The sequence below is a fragment of the Mus pahari genome, chromosome 1 (assembly GCF_900095145.1).
Source record: "Mus pahari chromosome 1, PAHARI_EIJ_v1.1, whole genome shotgun sequence".
NCBI lineage: Eukaryota > Metazoa > Chordata > Mammalia > Rodentia > Muridae > Mus > Mus pahari.
In genome coordinates this window covers 90,253,891-90,275,208 of record NC_034590.1, presented here as the reverse complement: position 1 = coordinate 90,275,208, position 21,318 = coordinate 90,253,891, and the positions used below count along the sequence as shown (strand labels likewise).

The following is a 21,318-nucleotide window of genomic DNA, read 5'->3' as shown; positions in this document are numbered from 1 at the left end:
TTAGGGACTATATGCTTGTCACCCCAGCATTTGGCAGGTGAACGTAGAAGGATCAGGAGGCATTCCAGGGCAGCCTGGGCTACAGGAGCCCCTGCGTGTGTACATGTATATATATATATATATATATATATATATATATAATATTATGTATATATATGTATGTATATGCATATAAAATTGTGTGTGCATGTATGTATATACATATATGGGCAGGGGGATCAAACCCAAGTATAAGGATTGTGGTCAAAGGCCACATTTGAACCCATGACCTCCTGTGAAATGAACCTCATACCATGTTATCAATGGCCTAATGAGCAGAAGTGAGTTTTTTAAATTTTTAAAAAGATTTTTAATTTCAAAGAGTCTCTGTGTAGCACTGGCTCTCCTGGAAAGCAGTGAAATTTCAATGCAGATGTTTGGGTACCAAATGTTTTCGTGATCATCAGTTACCACTCAGTGTCTAGGTTCCAAAGTCTGCTTTTTTGCATGATTTTGACAGCGATCATGAGCTTCACTGTCTTTGGCAGCTGCCTCCCTGTGATTTCTTGCTCACACACACTAAAGTTATTTGTCTTTGGTGTTTTCTCTTGATTCGCTAATTTGATGCTGGCTTTTTTTTGTGTTTGATACACAAAGCTTTAAGCTCTTAGTATAGCTTTAACATATTAACAGGGCGTTGACAGTGGACATTAGCCATGCACTGGCTTCGCTTATTCAGTTAGCCATACCCAGGCTCATGGATTCATTTACTCATCTACATTTTTTTTTTTTTTTTTTGGTTTTTCGAGACAGGGTTTCTGTGTATTGCCCTGGCTGTTCTGGAACTCACTTTGTAGACCAGGCTGGCCTCGAACTCAGAAATCTGTCTGCCTCTGCCAAGTGCTGGGATTAAAGACATGTGCCACCATACCTGTCTTCATCTACATTTTCTTAATTCCTCTCCATGTGCAGGTCCTATGGTTGTTAACAGCAGAGAGCCAAAAATCAACCAACCAACCAAACAAACAAACAAAAAACCAAAAACCCCCACCCTCCAAAAAGTGATTGTAATCATAGGAAATGTGTACAACTTACATCCTAGATGGAACAGAGAAAAAGACCCGTCTTTCAGTAGTGGTGTGGTTGCTGCACAGTTAATTTAAATACATGTAATCTAAACAGGTCTACACAGTGTTATTCCTACAGTCTATTAAAGTGGAAAAAGTTCATGAAGAAGTTGGTGTTCATAAGTACTGAATTGTTGGTATCTATGAAAGGCATTATCTGTCCCCTGACAACAACCCCGTTCATACCCCGACACATTTGGTTTAAAGCCAGAATAGTCAGGGAATTCAGCTGTTTATTTTCTGTCCTCCTGATAAAAGTCACTGTCTTACAACATAATTAAGCAGTGGGAACACCAAGCTGTAGTTTTCCGCTATAAACACCCCTTTTAACATCAGGCACACTGCTCATCCTAAGAGGGTAACTTTGTTACTGTAATTAACCTCAGCAGGAAGAGCAGCTGTTTCACACTGAGCAGCCTGAAGGTTGGTAGTTCTGAGAGAAGCCTTGCTGAATTCTTGTTTTGTTTTGTTTTTTGTTTTGTTTTGTTTGTTTTCTAGACAGGGTTTCTCTATGTAGCTCTGGCTGTCCTGGAACTCACTCTGTGGACCAGGCTGGCCTCGAACTCAGAAATCCACCTGCCTCTGCCTCCCAAGTGCTGGGATGAAAGGCACTGCCCAGCTGCCTTGCTGAATTCTGAAGTTAGCTTCAGGACATGCTTTTGTTTCTGTCTTGCTTTTTGAGACAGCCTCACCAAGTAGCTCAGGCTAGCCTTGAACTTTCCATCTTCCTGCCTTGGCCTTTTGAGTACTGGTTTTACAAGGATGCATGACTGTGTCCAGCTCAGTATGTGGCTGGTTTTATTCTCATCTACTTCTCAAAACCAATGTAGGAGGATCCCTCAGACTTTCTAGAACAGGAGCTGGCACTAAAGATGTGAGCCTGGCAATGCCTGGACACTAGCTCAGGATCAGTGTAATCTCTGGTTAGTTACTAATTAGGATACTAATTAGTTACTGTTTAGGATACAGTAAACATCATCATTCTCCTGACCCTTCTCTCCAAACTTGGGTTTCAGTGTCTTGGAATGAAGATTAATGGGGGCTCCTAGCTTCACACACAGACGGGGCAATACAGGAATGAAGATACTACAGATGCTGAGGGAACCACAGAAGCTGGGGTTGGATGGCTGTACCCACTTTAATGGAGGGTACTGCCTATGTACTGCACGAGGAGGATGAGGAGTTAGCCAGTCTCAGTAGGAGGCCTATGTAAATGAGCAGTGTCAGGTTGCAGTTACCCAAGATGAGAAAGCTGCAGTTGCTAGTTTTTGCACATTGGTCAACACGTTCATACTTGGACCAAAGGAAGGCTTTGGCATGCTTCTGAGTTTCATCTGGGTAAGGCTTTGCTAGTTCCATGGGTATTGGGGTCCTTGACATGCCTTGCCCATGCCAATGATACCCTCAAGACTTCATCTGCTCTCCACTGAGTAGTACTGAAATTAAACATGTCCCCAGTGTGAATCAGTCCTCTAAGAGCAAACTTTCTGCACACCTCTTTACATACAGGCTTTGCTGGATATTAATACCCATGGTCCTTATTATAAGCAACAGGAAACCATTGCTAAAGCACATGATTCAGGACCATGTCTGACAGAATTGCCAGAAAATCTGGAGAACCAGACTTGGAAATGGGGAGAGAACAAAGGGTGCAGAGATCTGGACACTCCTGTCATCCTAATGCAGGTTTAGTGACTCAGGCAGGAATGCTTGGTGACCAGGCCCAGTTTACAGGTCTTCATGGTGGCTGGTGGGAGCAGGCAGTGGGGTGGTTAAATCCATACAAGTGAGTAACTAATTCTCTTAGCTTTCATTTTGTGGAATTGGGAGTTTGTTGTTGAGATACAGATCTCTTTCCACCTGCTGGGTACTCAGAAGTTCTTTGGTCAACAGTCACGATTCCCCATGCCACCTGTGGTCCTGGTCTGAGTCTTGAACCAATTCTAGTGGGTTATGCTTAGGAGGTGGAGGTAAGAGTGGCACAAGTTTAGGTTCCTTTGAATCAACAAATGTTCTGCATATACATATCATAAGCATAGTTAATACAAGCCAATTAATGTATCGTACAGTTATTTGCTCAATTTAATTTAGGAAGGGGCAGAAAGAAGGCACACAGGCAGGATGGAAAGTGGTTTTTCTTTATTAGGAACAGCACTTATTTCTCTATGCTTATGGTTTGGAGTTTAGCCTCTGTTTAGCCAAGAATTTCAGAAATGTCCTCTGAATACTATTAGACAGCTATTTAGAAACTTACTTAAGCATCTTTATCATGCTAAGAACACTCATGCCAGGAGAGAGTGTTTGCTTTGGTCATGATGAACTCACATATGAACCCTTAAAATATTTCAGTAAAGTTCCTGATCAGTATAGCTCTTCTCAAGTCATTATTTTATCTGTTTTCCTTTTATAGGTGACGTTCTGATCAGTGTTGGACATGCTGATGTGTTAGGATATACGCTCCGTGAATTTTTAAAGCTTTTGCAAAATATCACCATAGGAACAGTGCTACAAATTAAGGCTTACCGAGGCTTTCTTGAAATACCCCAGGAATGGCAGGATGTATATGATTTGATCCCTGAGACCAAATTTCCAATCCCACAGTAAGTAGTTTACTTTAGGACAATGTTATGAAACCCAGGCCTGTGAGGCACAACATTCTGATTTAATGTGAGAATCATCAAATGGTAACAGCTATGGGAGGAGGGTTTGGTGACACTGCCAGAGCTTAGTGAATGACATTCTTCTACAAAGGACATTCTTCAGGACATCATATGAGGGAGTATTATAAAGGCAACTCAGGTTAGAAAATGAATCAGCAGTGATTAATGGGTACTCTGTCCCCAAATCTATCTCACTGTGCCAATGCAGTGTGTCTAGCCCTAAAACATAGGTTAAGATGGGGCTGAGTGGCTTAGTGGGCAAAGTGCTTGCCGTGAAAGTATGAGGCTTTGCATTTGTACTCGGCACCCATGTAAGAGCTGAGTGTGGTGGAACACACCTAACTCCAGGGCAGCAGGGCAGACAGGAGGACCCCTAGAGCTTGGTGGTCAGAGGTCTAGTCCAACTGGTGAGTTGCAGGTTCAGTGAGACCCTTTCTCAGAAAGGTGGAGCGTGATAGAGGAGGATACCTGCTGTCAAGCTGACCACCGCAGGGGCATGCACAGTGCTGAGAATTCTATTCCCTCTTCTTTCTCTTGCAGTAACTTTCTGGATCATTCTGAATAACATTTATACTTGTCTAGTTAGGGTTTCTATTACTATGATTAAACACCATGACCAAAAGAAATATGTAGAGGAAAGGATTTATTTTGCTTATGTTTACACATCAAATGAAGTCAGGGGAGGAACTGGAGAATGTGAAGAATGCTGCCTACTGGCTTTCTTATACCACCTAGAACCACCTACACAGGGGTGGCACCACCCACATAGGGCTGAGCCCACCCATACCATCCATTAAGGCAATACTCCAGATATGCCTACAGACCAAGGTTATGGAGATATTTTCTCAACTAAGATTCCAAGTTTGTGTCAAGTTGACGAAACCCAACCAGCACAATGCCCTTTACAAGCCTCTGCCTTCTTAGTAAACACTAATTCCTTCTGTCCTCATTTGATGAAAAAGCTGTTCCAATACAGGCAGTATCTTTGATTTCTCCTGAAAAATGAGATGAAACTGTATTCCCATGTGGTGATGGCACAGGCTGGAGTGGGAAAGCAGCTACCCCCTTCAGATATAATATAGTATAATATAAATATATAAATAACAGTAGGGTCAAATAATTCAAGGGTATGTATGTATGTACGTATATATATATATATATATGTACGTATGTGGGGAATAGGTTGGGTGGGCAGCTTCCTCAATGAACTAGAAAATACTAACCTGATTTCATTTAAGTATGTGTATATTTATATGTCTGTAATTTATGAGTCAAAGAAAAGTTATAAACTGTATTAGGGGCCTTTAAATGTTAAGAACTGACTATCTACAGGTCCAGTTTCAGCAGATTTGACAACCTCATTTGATATCCTTGGGCACCAGCATACATGTGACAAACATATATATGCAGGTAAAACACTCATACACATAAAATAATAAATCGCAAGAATTCAAACATCAAGAATCCATTTCATTAACACAATGATGCAGAAAGTAATGAAGGTAATTTGTACTTTTAGATTTTCTCAAAAAAGGAGATTTTTTATTTTTTTAAGATTTATCTATTTTTTATGTATATAAGAACACCAAAGCTGTCTTCAGACACACCAGAAGAGAGCATCAGATCCCATTACAGATGGTTGTGAGCCCCCATGTTGTTGCTGGGAACTGAACTCAAGACCTCCTGAAGAGCAGTTAGTGCTCTTAACCACTGAGTCTTCTCTCCAGCCTGAGAACAATGGTTTTAAGTGTGTGAGCACAAGTTGAGTACAGTGTCCACAGAGGTCAGAAGAGGGAGTAGGGTTCTCTGGAACTAGAGTAACAGGCAGTTGTGAGTTGCCTAATATGGGCCATGTTTCTAGCCCCAAATAACTTTATTTTTTTTTAAAGTTATGGGACAAATAGTTTATAAGATATTCTGTAAGGGAACTCTAACCGTTAAGACAGTAAGATACTGTATTCACTCTTCATTTCAGCACACCAAAGAAAACGGAGCAGGCAAAAGAGTCTTTTGTAAAGGATGGCCATGAAGATGCAGTTTTAGATAAAAAACTGAAGTATTACAGGTATCCTCGGTCAGTCTGGAATTACCCTGTAAGGACACCAATATCAATCTCCACAGAATGGCATGGGTATAAAAAGAAGGACCACACTATTAGTGTTGGCAAAGACATTAACTCTGATGTAGTAATTCACAAGGATGACAAGAAGGAACTGAGGGTCCCTTCTCCATACGGGGTGATGGTGGAGCAAGACAAAGCCATCTCCTCCTCGTCCTCCTCCACTGCTGCTTCTTCCATCTCAGATGCCTTCTGGCTGGAGGATTACGCACAGGTTGAGGAGGGCAAAGGTAAACAGGTATCAAAGTTTGATTAGGTTTTGGTTTGCAAATTTGTGGCCATAGAACTTTTTATTTTTAAACATCCAATTTTTATGCCTTACCATGGTGTTGATTTGTAGATTTCCTACACGACTTACCTGCTCTCCTATGACTACAGAAAAGCCTTCCTCCATTAGCAGTTCAGGACTTCCTGTGGTCTAACAGGCTCTGCAGACCTGTTCTCAGAGCCTGGCCTCACTTGCTCAGATTTTACAGTGTCACTAGAGGAACGTGCCCAATTATCAGAATGGCTGAACATTTGTCTTGTAAGGTACTGTTTTCCTTGAGGTTTTAGCCTGGTTGTTTATATTACAACCCCTGCTCCCACGCTCTCAGTGATACCTTTACTGGGAATGTCAGGACTGAAACAAGCAAGGAAGAGACAGAAGGAGCCAGACACAAATGAAGGAACCAGCTGAGAGGATGTTCTTTACAAATGCAGTTTTACTGTAAATGGGGCAAAATCCAGACGATTCAAGTGTTCAAGTTGTTTTTATTTTAAAAAGTCATCAGTAATAATCTGGAATTTTTACTTTTAAAGCTGCTTAGCCTCAATTTTAACAGTTTCTGAAATTTCTTAATTGATGTAATTGGTGAACTCTATTAGTTTTCTTTAAAGCATTTAATAAATACCTGTTCACTGCTTAGAAAGAATGCAAGAAAAACATTTACACATAATGCTTTATTGGCTCTAGGACAGCTGGGAGTCACTATGCTTTTAAGTTTTTTTTTTTTTTACTTCATTGAGAAAATGTTGAATTAACATTAATTAATAATTAAGAGACCTGACTCTGATGTGCTTGCTGGTCTGGGCTGAGCATGTGTTATAACTCATCAAGAAAAGGCGTATGTCCCAAGTTTCCACTCGCTGCCATTGACTTCTTGCCAGAAACAAACTTTTTTGCAGCCTTAAATAAAACACAGAAAGTTAAATAATATTATCACCAAATAGATAAACCATATATATATATTGAGTTTATGGACAAGACATTCTAAGACAGCAATTCTGTAATACAGCCTCATAAGCCAATCAAGTGTGAGACAGTCGGTGTTTAGTCAGAATGTAAGCAGCATCACACGTGCAACTAAGCAAACAGAAGGTCTCCAGGTGAGAACCGGCTTGAAGAAAACCCCCAGACATTCAAAACCAGGGAGAATGGCCACTGGTAGGCCGCACTTTGTTTTGTATCACAATGGTAAAAGGCCAGGGTGAATCAAAATACCGTCATGGTTAACATATTTATTGTGGAAGAGGGGCTGTTGGTGGTGGTACTGAGAGACCATGTAGTCCAGGCTGCTTGAGACTCACCATCTTCTCGCTTTAAGCCTCCAGAACACTGGGCCGCTCCAGGCATCTGTTACCATGCCGGACTGTTCTGGTATTCTCCATGTCATTATTTCAAAATCTAAGGTTATATTAAGTGTAATAGCACAGGGCAGGACTATGTAGAGCAAGAGCTCTTATGTTATCCCAGGCTAGCTTTTCTGATGCAAGAGAGAAGGTGGTAGAGGCTGGTGAGCGAGGATTCACACAGTCCTTACATAGTGTACTTTTTAGGATGAATTCTATCAGAATGAATTTTGGGCCAACTGAAATGCAGGCAGGGGGGTATCTAAAACCAGACTTGACTCTACCCCTGTCACCACACAATGGTGAGAAGATGGTTAAGACACCTACAGTAAAAGGGAGAGGTGTCTTTACTTAGAAGCACCACTGACGGTAGATTTACAGCAGAGTTCACTTTATTAGTACTCAAACAACTCAATTTTTTTTTTTTTTTTTTTTTTTTTTGGTGTTTCGAGACAGGGTTTCTCTGTGTAGCTCCTGCTGTTCTGTAACTCACTCTATAGACTAAGGGGCTTCCAACTCAGAGACTCACCTGCCTCTACCACCACTACCTGGCTGTAACAAACAACTCAGATCTTGTAGGCAATAATACTATTTAAGACGCGTGAGGAAACTAGCAAGAGAAGGTCTTAGGTTGGCAGAATGTGGACACTGTAAGTGTGTGCATGGCAAAGGACTGGCATGGGGCTTCTTAGGTTAAGAAAGAGCAGTAAGTGGCCATGAAACCTGGGAAGTCACTCATCTGACTCTGCCTGATCTCCAAGAGTTTAAAATGGTTCAAAGTGGGCATCTGCCTGAATGGGAAAGACATACACCCAAGTTGCTAGGGAAGCTGTTTGTAGACATGATGGGAAAAACTCCCCTGTTCTGTGCACCAACACAGGCCCCAAGGAAGCTTATGCAGTTATTCTGAAAGTGGATCACCAGGCTAAACTATCTAAGCTGAGATGGATTTCCTCTGCTTACCTTTACAACATCAGCATCAGCCACGGAGTCAATCTGTTGTAGGACGGTAGAAGGTGGCATATAAGAACCTGCAGCTAGAGCCTGTGACCCAATTTCACTCAGGAAACCCTCTGAAGTCTCCACAGACATTAGATATCCAGCTTTCAGCTTGTTCCTGTCCAATAGAAGGCAGATGTCAGTTTTATTTCTCCCTCTCCTCCACACCCCCCCCCCCATCCCCAACAGCAAGACAGTAAATATATTCCAAACAGGCTGTAGTCCTTACTTCAGCAATGCATCTCTACTTGGAAGGTGCCAATACAAAACAGCTCTCGACACTCAACAGGTTGTCCTTTGATTTTGGAGTAGAGCTTAAGACTTTTAAGGTGAGTTTTAATCATGAAGCTATAGACCAGGCTAACCTCAAACTTAGAGATCCACCTGCCTCTACCTCTTGAGTGCTGAGATTAAAGGTGTGTACTATACCACTGGGGCAGGTCTCTCAAACTAGCTTTTTTTTTTTTTTTTGGTTTTTTTTTCAAGACAGGATTTCTCTGTATAGCCCTGGATGTCCTGGAACTCACTTTGTAGACCAGGCTGGCCTCGAACTCAGAAATCTGCCTGCCTCTGCCTCCCAAGTGCTGGGATTAAAGGCGTGTGCCACCACTGCCCAGCGTTTTTTTGTTTCTTTTTTTTTTTTTTTTTAATTTTATTTTATTTTAGGTACATTGGTATTTTGCCTACATGTATGTCTGTATGAGTGTGTTGGATCCCTGGAATTGGAATTACACGTGTGAGCTCCCATATAGGTGCTGGGAATTGAACCTAGAGTCTCTGCAAGAGCAGCCAGTACTCTTAACCACTGAGCCACTTCTCCAGCCCCTAGGGCAGGCATTTCTAGTAAGAGAGTATGTTTACTTACGTCACTCTTAATGTCCCATCCACTTGGCTGATAATTACACACACACACACAACCAAATTCCATTACTCAACTGGGATTTATCTCAATGAGGGAGGGGCATGATGGACAAGTCAGGTGGGAAAGTATGGTATAATACAACATCTTCTATGGCCCATAGCTTAAACATGGATGCAAAAGCTTCATTTTGAAATGAAACAGACAGACTTAATTCACAATTATGCCATAAAGAAATTGTAATTCCTTACAAACACATCTTCAAAAGGCATTTGAGTAATCTATACTAGGTATGAATCATTGAGGGTAAAGGTGCTTGCTACCAAACAACAACCCAAATTCAGTCCCTGGAACCAAAATGGTAGAAAGAGAGAACAGGTACTTCAAGTTGTCCTGACTTCCATACATGTACAAACATGCATGGGTGAGCCTATACATAGAAAAAAAAGTGGGTCTGGAGAGATGGCTCAGTGGTTAAGAGTACTTATTGCTCTTGCAAAAAGCTTGAGTTTGGTTCCTAGTACTTACATAGAGGTTCACAATCATTGGATCGTGAGGATCCAAATCTAACACCTTCTTCTGACCTCTGAGGGCACAATGCATACATGTTGTGCACTTGCATACATGACAAATAGGCAAAATATTCATACATATAAAGTAAATATAAAAATTACTTATTTTATGCACATTGATTAGTATTTTGCCTGCATGCATGTCTGTGTGAGGGTGATGAATCTCTGGATCTGGATTCATAGATGGTTTAAGCTGCAATGTAGCTGCTAATGGGAATGAAATCTGGGTCCTCTGGAAAAGCAGCCAACATTTTTAATAGCTGAGCCATCTCTCCAGCCCCTAATTTCTTTTTAAAATATAAAAAAAGAAGAACGATAAGCAGGAAAACAAGGGTCATTTCTGTAGTGCTGGGATTAGAACCCATGTCCTGTACACACATGGCAGTCTCTACCACTGAACTATATATAGCCTTTCCTTTCCTTGTTAATACTGTTCTTTACTTTTCAATTCTAATGAGCATATAGTATTATTCTTTTTTTTTTTAATTTTTAAAATTTTATTTATTTTGGTGTTCCACCTCCACATATGCCTTTGGGAGGGTGTCAGATCTCCCAGAAGTGGGGATTATAGACAGTTGTAAACTACCATGTGTATGCTAGGATTTGAACCTTGGTCCTTTGGGAGAGCAACCAGTGCTCTGAACCACTGAGCTGTTTCTTCAGCCTGAGCATATAGTTTTTTTGTTTTTGTTTTTTTAAATCAGCTTTTAAATAACTGAACTATGAAATACATAATATACAAACATAGAAACTTACTTGGCAGCTTGGACATCTGCACTGGAAAGGTTTCCTTGAGCAACTGCTTTTACTTGGTTGTAGGCAGCATTAATAACCTAGGGCACACAAGTAAAAAGTCATCAGTGGCCAAGAGCCTGGGTCTCTTGAGGTAATCAATGTTCCTGTACTGAGGCAAAAACAACAGGAAGTCCTAGTGTTCACGGGGAATTCTGTGGTCACCATGGTCACCATGGAGCTGGTGGTGCTACTTTGGAGGTTACACAGCATTCAGGACATAATCTAGTAACAGTCAGTCACTCGGGCTGGGCCTGGAGGGTTACAGCTGGTTCTGCTCCTGGTCCCGTTTTCTGCATCTCAATCCAGAAGTGAGGAGCTGCCTCTGTGACTTCTACCATCATACCTTCCTTACCATGAGAATGTGAAACTGTGAGACAAAATAAAGCCTTTTCCTTCAAATGCTGACTGTTGCAGTACTGAGAATGAAGCTGCACTTTTACACACATATGTGATATACAACGATAAAACCAACAGTATCCACCAAGTTTCTTACAAATTTTAAGAAGCATAGGGCAGAAACTGGCGCCTCTTCCTTGAGGAAGATGAAATAGACTCCATGTTACTACTATTTATTAGGAACACACACAAACACAGCTAACCTGGAAGGCTTGCACATCAGAGTTAAGTAATCAAAAGAGGAGAAATTGAAAGAATCCAAAGTTTCACTGATGTGGATACTTGGTACATAACTGCAGAACAAACAAATTAGGATTTTCTCCACCTCAGTCCTAGCATCTTTCTGGACTTGTGGCTTATTGTTCTATATAATGACCTAAATTCTAAGACTTTGATTTCCTTTCCATATTTGTTACCCACTTCCATGGCCACAACCCCAGTCTTGAACATAAGGTAGAGCTGCCTAAGGTTACACAGACCCCTCAAAGTCTCCAATTCCAAAGCCCAGCCTCACTCTAGTCACATCCCTATTCCCCCGCTTTAGTAAGATCTCTAATGCCTTGACTGTTCACTTCCACCCAACCTGTTGCCCCATGCCCCAGTACCTTCTACAACTGGCCCACACTCCTCAGTCATCTCTTTAGTAATTCCCATCAATCTTTTCAACTACTACTTCTTCCTTGTTCTAACTCGCTCTCTTCCAGCACTCTGACCTGGCATGAGTCCTACTACCCACCTCCTTCTATTTTCCTGTTAGGGGAGTGAATGCCAATGAAGAGAACTTATAAACCAAACCTGGATGATTATCCTATGCAGAATCCAGGGTCACTATTAAAGGAGACCCAGACACTGTTGCAGGTCCATTCTCTGCTTTTAGCCATTCACTTCCCAAGTCTCTTAATTTCATGTTTCTCTTTCTCTTCATGTGTGACTCAGCATTGCCTCAGCACTGGCTTTTGTTGCTGAACTGAAATGCCTGTGTTCTATATTACACTTGCTCCTTCTTTCTCAAACTTGAACCATTTATCATTTTCTAAATCCTGTATTTGCTAAATCTATCTTCATGAATACTTCCTTCAACTTAAAACTTTCAGTGTAAAAACTGCTCACCCTCTTCCAGCCTCCTCTTTACAGATTAAGCTCCTCTTTCCACCAACCTCTCATTCCTTTGCACTCAGTACCGTTTTCTCTTGCTTTCCTGTTCCCTCCACACCTCCAAACTGTGTTGCTGCCCAGAACCTTGCTGAGTTTCTTTTCCTTCTGTGTGTGTGTGTTTTGAGATAAAGATTTATGCACCCTAGAACTCATTATGTAGCATTTGATCTTCCTGCCTCCTACCTGGTACCAGAAATATGCCACCACACCTAGTTTGTATGACAATGCTGACTAAACCCAGGGCCCCACACATTTCAAGGAAGCACTCTATCATCTCTACAGGGAATCCTACAAATATGCATCCTGGACTTGACCTCTCTGGGGTTCTGAAATACAGATGTCAGAATCACATATTTAAGAAGAACCAAAGTATACATTTCTCCTTCCTGTAAGCATTAATATATACTTTGTGAAGTTTTTCAAGTAACAGATAATTCAGTGATATCAGACCATAAAGATCTATGACAAAGCACGGCACTTAGACATTTCCCATTTAACTAAAAACACAGCAATGGGAGAAAAGCTTTAGAAGGTAATGAATTAGTAACTTACATCTCCAGCAGCTGCAGCCTGGGCGATAGTGTAAATTCCAAAGAGCCCAGAGTCTGAGTAACTGGCATTAAATGCAGAAACCTGAAATATAAAGGAACTTTACTGTATAGGATTTTTCCATGTAGAAGAGATCACAATTTCCCAAGATTATATGGATAAAGATTATAATATAAACAAAACACAGTAATTTACTTAATTCTGGCAAGGGCTGAAATGCTCTGCAGATTATCCCTTTCAGAACCACAAAGTTTAGAGGATTTCGTGTCATTTAAACCTTCCTCTTTATTGAGCTTTTCGAAGCTTCTCTTGATGAGTAAGGGCAGCACAAACATAACGGCAGCATACAGTGACAGATATGTGGACTGTAGCAGGACAGACTGCATTTCCTTATTTTGCTGTTGGTACCATTTGGCTCACCAATTTGCTTGCACTTCTATAAACTAAAGGCAGAGGGCTAGACACAGATTTGGCCTAGTAGCTATAGCCAGCTAAGGTAGCAAGAAATTTAGCTCATAACAGCTAGGGTGAGTCAAGTTCCAAACTCCTGAGGTGGACCTTTAATGCACGGAGTATCACTTAAGTTATTAAAAGATAAAGGTTTTCAGTTTTGTTTTTGTTTTTTTTTTCAAGACAGTGTTTCTTTGTACAGCCCCAAGCTGTCCTAAAACTCTGTATACAAAGCTGGTCTTGAACTCACAGAGATCCACTTAACATCCTAAGTGCTGGGATCAAAAGCATGCAGCACTACCACTCAACTGATTTAACTGATTTTCAGTGTCTTCCTCTTCTTCTTTTTTAAATAAGTGATTTCTTTATTTTTATTTCTTATGCATTGGAGTTTTGCCTGTATGAGGGTGCTGAATTCCCTGGAACTGGAGTAACAGACAGCTGTGAGCTGCCATGTGGGTGCTGGAAATTGAACCTCAGTTCTCTGGAACAGAGAAGCCTGCAGTGCTCTTAACCACTGAGCCATCTCTCCACCCCTGATTTTCAGGTTCTTGAAACAGATTTATTAATTCGTGTCTCTGTGAATACAGCCTGAAAAGTCCACATTTCAGACCCATGTTCTAGATGATTCTTATGCACAATGAAGTTTAAGAATCACTGGTTTAACTGGATGGTGGTGGCACATGCCTTTGATCCCAAGTACATTTCTGTCTGTCTTTTTCTTTCTGAGACAGGATGTTATGTAGTCTGGGCTAGCCTCAAACTTATTACTCCTACATAGGGGTGCTGAACTCCTAACACTACTCTCTCCATTTTGCATGCTCTAGGATTACAGATGTGCACCATCATTCTCAGCTCATTTATTGTCTTTTAAAGACAGACTAAAGTAAGTAATTATAAATACTTGGTTGACACTTAACATTTTCCTTTTCCTTCTCACTTGACGCAGGGTCTTGTTATGTAGTGCAGGCTAACCTTGAACTCCTGATGCTCCTGCTTCACCTTCCAAGTGCTGAGATTACATGAGGATGCCACTGTGACTGGTTGACCTTTCATACATTTTGAAAACATTTTCCCATCATAAAAACATCAAAAGTTTGCATAGGCATGGTGGTACACACTTGTAATCCTATCATTTGGGAGGTAGAGGCAAGATTATTAGGTGATCAAAGCCATCTTCAGCCAAGCAAGTGTTGAGACCAATCTGGAACATATGAGACCTTGTCTCAACCACCACCACCACCACCACCACCCAAAAGTTATTATGAGGCTAGTTTTAAAAAATATTATATATACACACACACATACACACTTCTCTGAGTGTGTACGCTCTATTTGCATGTATGCTTGCATAACAGAAGAGGGCATCAAAGTCTATTCTAGATGGTTTGAGTCACCATGTGGTTGCTGGGAATTAAACTCAGGACCTCTGGAAGAGCAGTCAGTATTCTTTAACTGCCAAGCCATGTCTCAGTACCTCTTGTTCTTAATGTCATCATTTTTGTATTAATTTCATCTCAAGATGGAGGTATGTATCTATAAACAATTCATTGTTTTTTTTATGGCCACTTGCTTGTAAAACCATGAACAGCAAACTTAGGAAACAGCCACAGGAACAGAAACCGAGAGGAAGGTACTAGTTATATCTAGGGAAATAAGCATTTCTTTTATTAACATTTTCTTTCTTTACATATCGCATGTATTTGTCTATAACTGTGCATATGTGATCTTGTGTATGCATGTGTAGAGGCTTTGGTATCTTTTGTCACACGACGACTCCCTTGGCTTTTGAGACTAGGTCTCCTCCTGGCCTGGAGCTCACCTAGTAGGCAAGCAGACTGGCCAGGGAGCCCCAGAGACCAACCTAGGTTCACCTCCTGCACTGGGATTATAAGCATGTGCCATCCACCGCTCTTAGTCTTTTTACATGGTTTCTGGGGACTGAATTTAGGTCCTCAAGCTTGCAAGGTAAGCATTTACCTTCCCTCCGTCCCTAGTGTGGTGGAATGATACCAGGTTTGAGCCACCCAATAAACTTATAATTGTTCATCTTAAATTTTAAAATCAGACTATCATTAATAGATGATCAAGACTGTATCATAAGTAACATGTTTCTGGAAGCCAAAACAGGAGACATTGACTGCTCAGACTCACATCAAACGGCTGGTGACTTCCTTTGGCAACACTCTGGCTCAGGAGGCTGGTGGTGTTGTTGCCCCTTTTGATATGTGGTCCAGCACCAAGAAGATGCTGAAGTACACTAAATGCATTTGCTTCTGCATTTCCAATGGCAGCACTTTCTGCAACAATAGCAGCATGGACCAGATTGTCTCCATTCTGCTCTCTAATTTCACCTGGGTCATGTAAGGAGGGAGGAGTAAAAGAAAAAAAAAAATATCATTAGTTTTACTCATCAGTATTCTTTTTTTTTTTCGAGACAGGGTTTCTCTGTGTAGCCCTGGCTGTCCTGGAACTCACTTTGTAGCCCAGGCTGGCCTTGAACTCAGAAATCCACCTGCCTCTGCCTTGCCTCCCAAGTGCTGGGATTAAAGGCGTGCGCCACCACGCCCGGCTACTCATCAGTATTCTTTATGACAGTACTAATTAACTAAGGTTAGGGTCTGTGGTTTACCAGGAATCCCCACTTAAAGCATGTTTAACACCTGAGCCATCTACTTCTTTTCTTCTGTACTGACATGGTTTGGTAGTAACAATCAAGCCAATACTGCCCCAACATGCTACATCTGCAGAGAAACACCTAGGAGAAAGAACACTTACCTCCACGGTATTTGGCTTTTGCACCAGCTAAACCAAGGCCACCCCTCATGTTGAGAAATTGTTCAGCAACTTGCTTTAGGACAGAATGACTCACACCTGTTTCAATGGAAGCAAAAACAAAGCTAGAGTCAATATTTCTACAATGCAATTAAAAAGCTTCTGTTTTTCCTTGTTTTAAAAGATGTAATTCTTAAACGCAAACCAGGCTTTGAGACAGATCAGCAGGAAAAAGCACCAGACCAGTCTGGAGACCATGGTTGGATCCCTGGAAGCCACCCGAGGGTGGAAGGATTGTCTTCTGACCACACATGTGGTGGTGATGGCATGTGCTTAGCTGCTAATCATGTACACATACATACTAGTAAATTATTTAAATCCAAAAGTACCCAACTATTACAGATATAAACAGCAAAGAAGACATGAATCTTCTTGCTAAAATAGCACTCTTCCTGCTATCAGTTTACAATTTATTATTAACTATTATATTCAGCTAGATGTTTTCTTGTATAGTTACTGGTATATATTAATTTTCTTTTACCTTTTTAAATTTTCTTTGAGACAGGCTTTCTCTATGTAGCCCTAGAATTCACTCTGTAGACCAGGCTGGCCTTGAACTCAGAGATCCACATGTCCCTGCTTCCTGATGGCTAGGATTAAAGGTGTGCACCACCACTATCCAGCTCACTTTTATTCTTTTGTGGTGTCAGAGGCTGAAATCTAAGGCGCCAAGCAGGTTAGACACATGTTTTTCTACTGAGCTACACCCCAAGACCATATTTTAAAAGTGCTATTATTGTCTTTAATGTTTCTAAATTGTCTTCCATATTTTGTATCTAAATAGTTAGAAATGGTTATAAAATATCCCAATTGATGACTACATCATTTATCCAACCAATATCTTTCTAATAGATATTAGCATGTTTCTAGTAGCTGCTGGAATCTTGCATTGTACATGGAAGGGCAATCAAGAGTGAAAAGACAAACCATGTAATATATAAGTCACACACTTGGTAAGTGGCTACATAGAATCCAAAATAAAAAAACCTTTAATAGATATATTCAAAAGCTGTCAACTTATATTCCACCAATAATTCTTTTTCTTTTCAAGACAGAGTCTCACTATGTAGCTCTGGTTGGTCTAGAACTCACTATGTAGACCAGGCTGGCATCAAACTTGGAGGTCTGGAATTAAAGGCATGAGCCAATATGTTCAGCATGCCATCAATTTTTGACAGTGACTATTCCTCCAAATCGTAGATAATACTGGGAAGAGCCAAGCCTTTAATTTTTGCCAATCTTGCAGATTAAAATTTTCCTATTAATGATGCTCTTTGCTTATAAATTTTATAAACACTGTCAAGACTTTAAAGGAAGTAGTAAAATACTGCAATTTATTTTTCAAACAACTAGCAATTAAAACCCTATCATATACTATCCTCCTAGAGTTTTCAAAATGTTCAGCCCTATGCATATGTCACACGGTTTAAGGGGTTGCTCTTGGGAAGCAAACTGACATGCAGGAAATCTCAGACTTACCAAGTCCAACCAGAGCCATTCTTGCACTTGTGAAGTGGTTCTGAACAAAGTAATGTAACTGAGGAAGTAAAGAAGAACTATTAGGTCATGTCAGTATAAATACAAAAGGCTAAAAACATACAAGTGCAGTATGGCAGGAAACAAATTCCCAGGTTTGAATGCTGCCATAATGGACTATGAAGGATTAGTTATTGCTCATCCCACTGTGATTTTATACTAAAAACTATGGCTTAAAAGAGCAAGACTTTACAGCCTCATGATTCCACAACTGTGATGAAAACTCTAATAAAACCATTGAATTTAAACAGTCTGAACAGTGTGAGACCTTGTGATGGTTTGTATATGCTTGGCCCAGGGAGTGGTACTATTAGAAGGTATGGCCCTGTTTGAATAGGTGTAGTCTTTTTTGAGTAGGTGTGGCACTGTAGGTGTGGACCATAAGACCCTCATCCTAGCTGACTGGAAGTTAGTATTTTGCTAGCAGCCTTCAGATGAAGATGGAGAACTCTCAGCTCTGCCTGTACCATGCCTGTCTGGATGCTGCCATGCCTTGAGGATAATGGACTGAACCTCTGAACCTGTAAGCCAGCCCCAATTAAATGTCCTTTATAAGACTTGTCTTGGTCATGGTGTCTGCTCAGAGCAGTAAAACCCTAAGATAATTATATCAATTATCTCAATTGAGACAGTATCTCAATTAAACAGATTAATGGCTGGGGAAAGTGATTAAAGCACTTGCCATGCAAGTGTCAAAACCCAAGCTTGGAACCCAGAACCTATGGAGATGCCAGGTGGGCATGGTGGCAGAGACTGATCCCTAGAGCTCTGAGTCTGAGTAAGAGACCCTTTCTCAATTGAGGATGATTCCTGACTTAAGTCTTGAATCTCTGCATGCATGTGCACACATGTGTAAACCATGCAATCATATACAATGCACTTCAGACATGAAAATGGGAAAAATATTTAAAAAATGAATAAAAGCAAATTAAGAGTATACACTGGCTTGAAATCAAGAATGAGACCAAGTTTATGCCCTTAGTTTTAAACAGTACATCTTATTTACTGTATCTTGATACAGGTAATCATATAGCACTATAAACATTCTATGAAGACTACTGTAACTACACTACTCCTATTCATTTCCACCCTGTTTCTTTTTCCTTCCTTCCTTTCTTTTCTTTCTTTTTTGGGGTAGGTTTGCCCTTCCCATTTTTGAAACCAATTTGTTTATCCAGATTATCAAGTAGATGGAAAGATCCATCCTATATATGGGTGGCAACATCCATGGGCTGGGATCCAGGCCTGCAGGAAAAGAAGAAAGCTAGTGGAGCACTAAAATTCATCCATCTGTTTCCTAACTGCAGATGTAAAGTAACCATTTGCCTCAACCTCCCCCGTCCCCCCCCCCCTGTCAGGCCCTGCTGCTAAGACAGACAGTATCTTCAAACTCTGAGTCAAAATAAACTTCTGCCTCTTCTACATTGCTTTTTTTTTTTTTTATAAAGAATGTCATCATCATAATGGTTAAAGTTACCAATAAATAGTTTCCAATATAGACTACAGAATTGTCTAAGAGAGTGTAAATACAAAATAACACTGTTTCTGATACCCACAGTGAAGATGGATTAAGTTGATTCCAGGTGGAATCTTAGAATCTTTCAAACCAGTTAAGTTTTATGCAGTTGGAGTATACCTCTGTGACCCTGGAGCAGAGGAGGCCAGTGCAGAAGACTGTGAGTCAGAGGTCAGTCAGGCTTATTAGACAGAGAAAAAAACCCAACTACTTATTTATCCAACCAGCCACACATGGCTACCAACACTCAGTGAGATTTGGGAATCCTGGTTTGCATGACCACCTTAGGCTAAGCAGACAAGCAGCAGGACTAGCATCAAATTATGAGTAATGATTACTACTTCCAAGGGTTTGAAAATTTCTTTTGGAGGGAGGGAAAACCCCCTCATTTTATAGGTAAAGTGGATATGTACTAGTTTATAAGCAGAGATACACTGTTCTACACTGTATCTACTGGAGGGGTTCAGAGAGTGACTGAAGTTGATACTGATAGGAAACACTGCTTGAACTTTCACCACTTTAATCAAGAAGCTATGGCTGAAAAGAATGGTAAACATCTGTGGAGTTACCTTAGACAACCAAACAACTATCTTTCTGTGGATGATTGTACTACTCTATTTTCCTTATACTTCCCTTAGCCTAAGAACAAATTAAAAAATGTGTTCAAACACAGGAGGTTTGAGAGGTGGCTCAGCAGTTAAGAGCACTGAATGCTCTTCCAGAGGTCCTGAGTTCAATTCCTAGTAACCACGTGGTGGCTCACAACCATCTGTAATGGGATCTGATGCCTTCTTCTGGTGTGTCTGAAGACAGCTACAGTGCACTCATAAATAAATAGGTCTTTTTTTTTTTTTAAAGAGAACAAACCAAAACATTAAAGATCTTTGAAAGCATAGAGTTTATCATAGCATCCTAGTTTTGCCAAGAATAGTTTTTGCCTTAAATGGGAATTTTTGGTCTATACTGATTCATAAATTGCCTTTATTTATAACATGCTATGGAATATTTACATATTTGTTAATATTTTTGTTTCTTTTCTAAAAAAATAATTGCTTTAATGATGATGGTGTATGTGAGTCTGGGTATGACTGTACCATGATGAATGTATGGAGGTCAGCAAATAACTTTAGGGAGTGGGTTCTCTTCATGGTGGGATGTGGAATCAAACTAAGGTCACTGGATTTGATTGGCAAAAGCTTTTACCTGTCAGTCATCTCACCAACGCTCAGTTAGCGTTTCTGTATGAGTAAACACCATGTATTCTAAAACAGGGAGCTTGCATAAATAATCACCTAATGCTGGATAGTAACTTGTTTCTAATCTTTTACAATTAGACAACAATTCTGACTAGACATCCTTGAGAGCTGTTTCCCTGTAGCACTTTGTTTGTTTTTTTGTTTTTCGAGACAGGGTTTCTCTGTATAGCCTGGGCTGTCCTGGAACTCACTCTGTAGACCAGGCTGGCCTTGAACTCAAGAAATCCACCTGCCTCTGCCTCCCAAGTGCTGGGATTAAAGGCGAGCACCACCAAGCCCGGTTTCCTGTAGCACTCTTTAGATACCTATGACATTTCTTTACCAAGGGGAATCTGACTTCTAAAAAAATTTCAAAACTCACTGGAAGCTAGTCACATGGAAAGTGTTGCCAATTTTAGTCCTATGACATGAATTATGACTTTTCTTCCCCAGACAAATCTTCACTTGGCTTCTCAGAGTAGCCTCAAACTTGATGCAATCTCCCCACCTCAGCAATCCAAGTGTTGGGATTATAGGTCTCAACCACTATATCTGCTTTATGAATTATTTTTTTTTTGGATAAGTACCACAGAATAGTAGACACTAAATTACAGCTTGGTAGGTCAAACAAGATGATTAAATAGTTTTCTAATCACAGACTAGAAATGAGAAACAATACTTGAGTCAATACTTAGAAAGAATTGATAATTACAAAATGGGAAGTAAGGAAGTGAGGTTTATTTCATACATGTCATCAGAGGCACTAAAATTTATAACTATAAAATACTTTACTATGATAGCTAACCATTATATTATTTAAAAAATATACATATACACAGAAAAGGCTATAGAAGAGAATACATCGGGCTGGTGAGATGGCTAGGTGGGAAAGAGCACCCGACTGCTCTTCCGAAGGTCCGGAGTT

The 21,318-nt window shown here is 40.5% G+C and overlaps 2 protein-coding genes across 2 annotated transcripts in view; one reads left to right on the top strand and one right to left on the bottom strand.

The window, feature by feature from the left end:
* Pdzd9 (PDZ domain containing 9) overlaps positions 1–7,482 on the top strand; it is a 10,033-nt gene extending 2,551 nt beyond the window's left edge. The window contains exons 2-3 of the mRNA XM_029539693.1: positions 3,517–3,706; positions 5,742–7,482. Coding sequence (XP_029395553.1) covers positions 3,517–3,706; positions 5,742–6,141 — 590 coding nt within the window. The 3' untranslated portion in view covers positions 6,142–7,482. The remainder of the gene's footprint in view (positions 1–3,516; positions 3,707–5,741) is intronic.
* The window catches only part of LOC110318232 (cytochrome b-c1 complex subunit 2, mitochondrial), a 25,663-nt gene continuing 11,016 nt past the window's right edge, over positions 6,672–21,318 (bottom strand). Inside the window, exons 8-14 of the mRNA XM_021193086.1 lie at positions 17,586–17,643; positions 16,050–16,145; positions 15,426–15,625; positions 12,825–12,905; positions 10,683–10,759; positions 8,460–8,613; positions 6,672–7,053 (exon numbers count right to left, since the gene is read on the bottom strand). Coding sequence (XP_021048745.1) covers positions 6,970–7,053; positions 8,460–8,613; positions 10,683–10,759; positions 12,825–12,905; positions 15,426–15,625; positions 16,050–16,145; positions 17,586–17,643 — 750 coding nt within the window. The 3' untranslated portion in view covers positions 6,672–6,969. The remainder of the gene's footprint in view (positions 7,054–8,459; positions 8,614–10,682; positions 10,760–12,824; positions 12,906–15,425; positions 15,626–16,049; positions 16,146–17,585; positions 17,644–21,318) is intronic.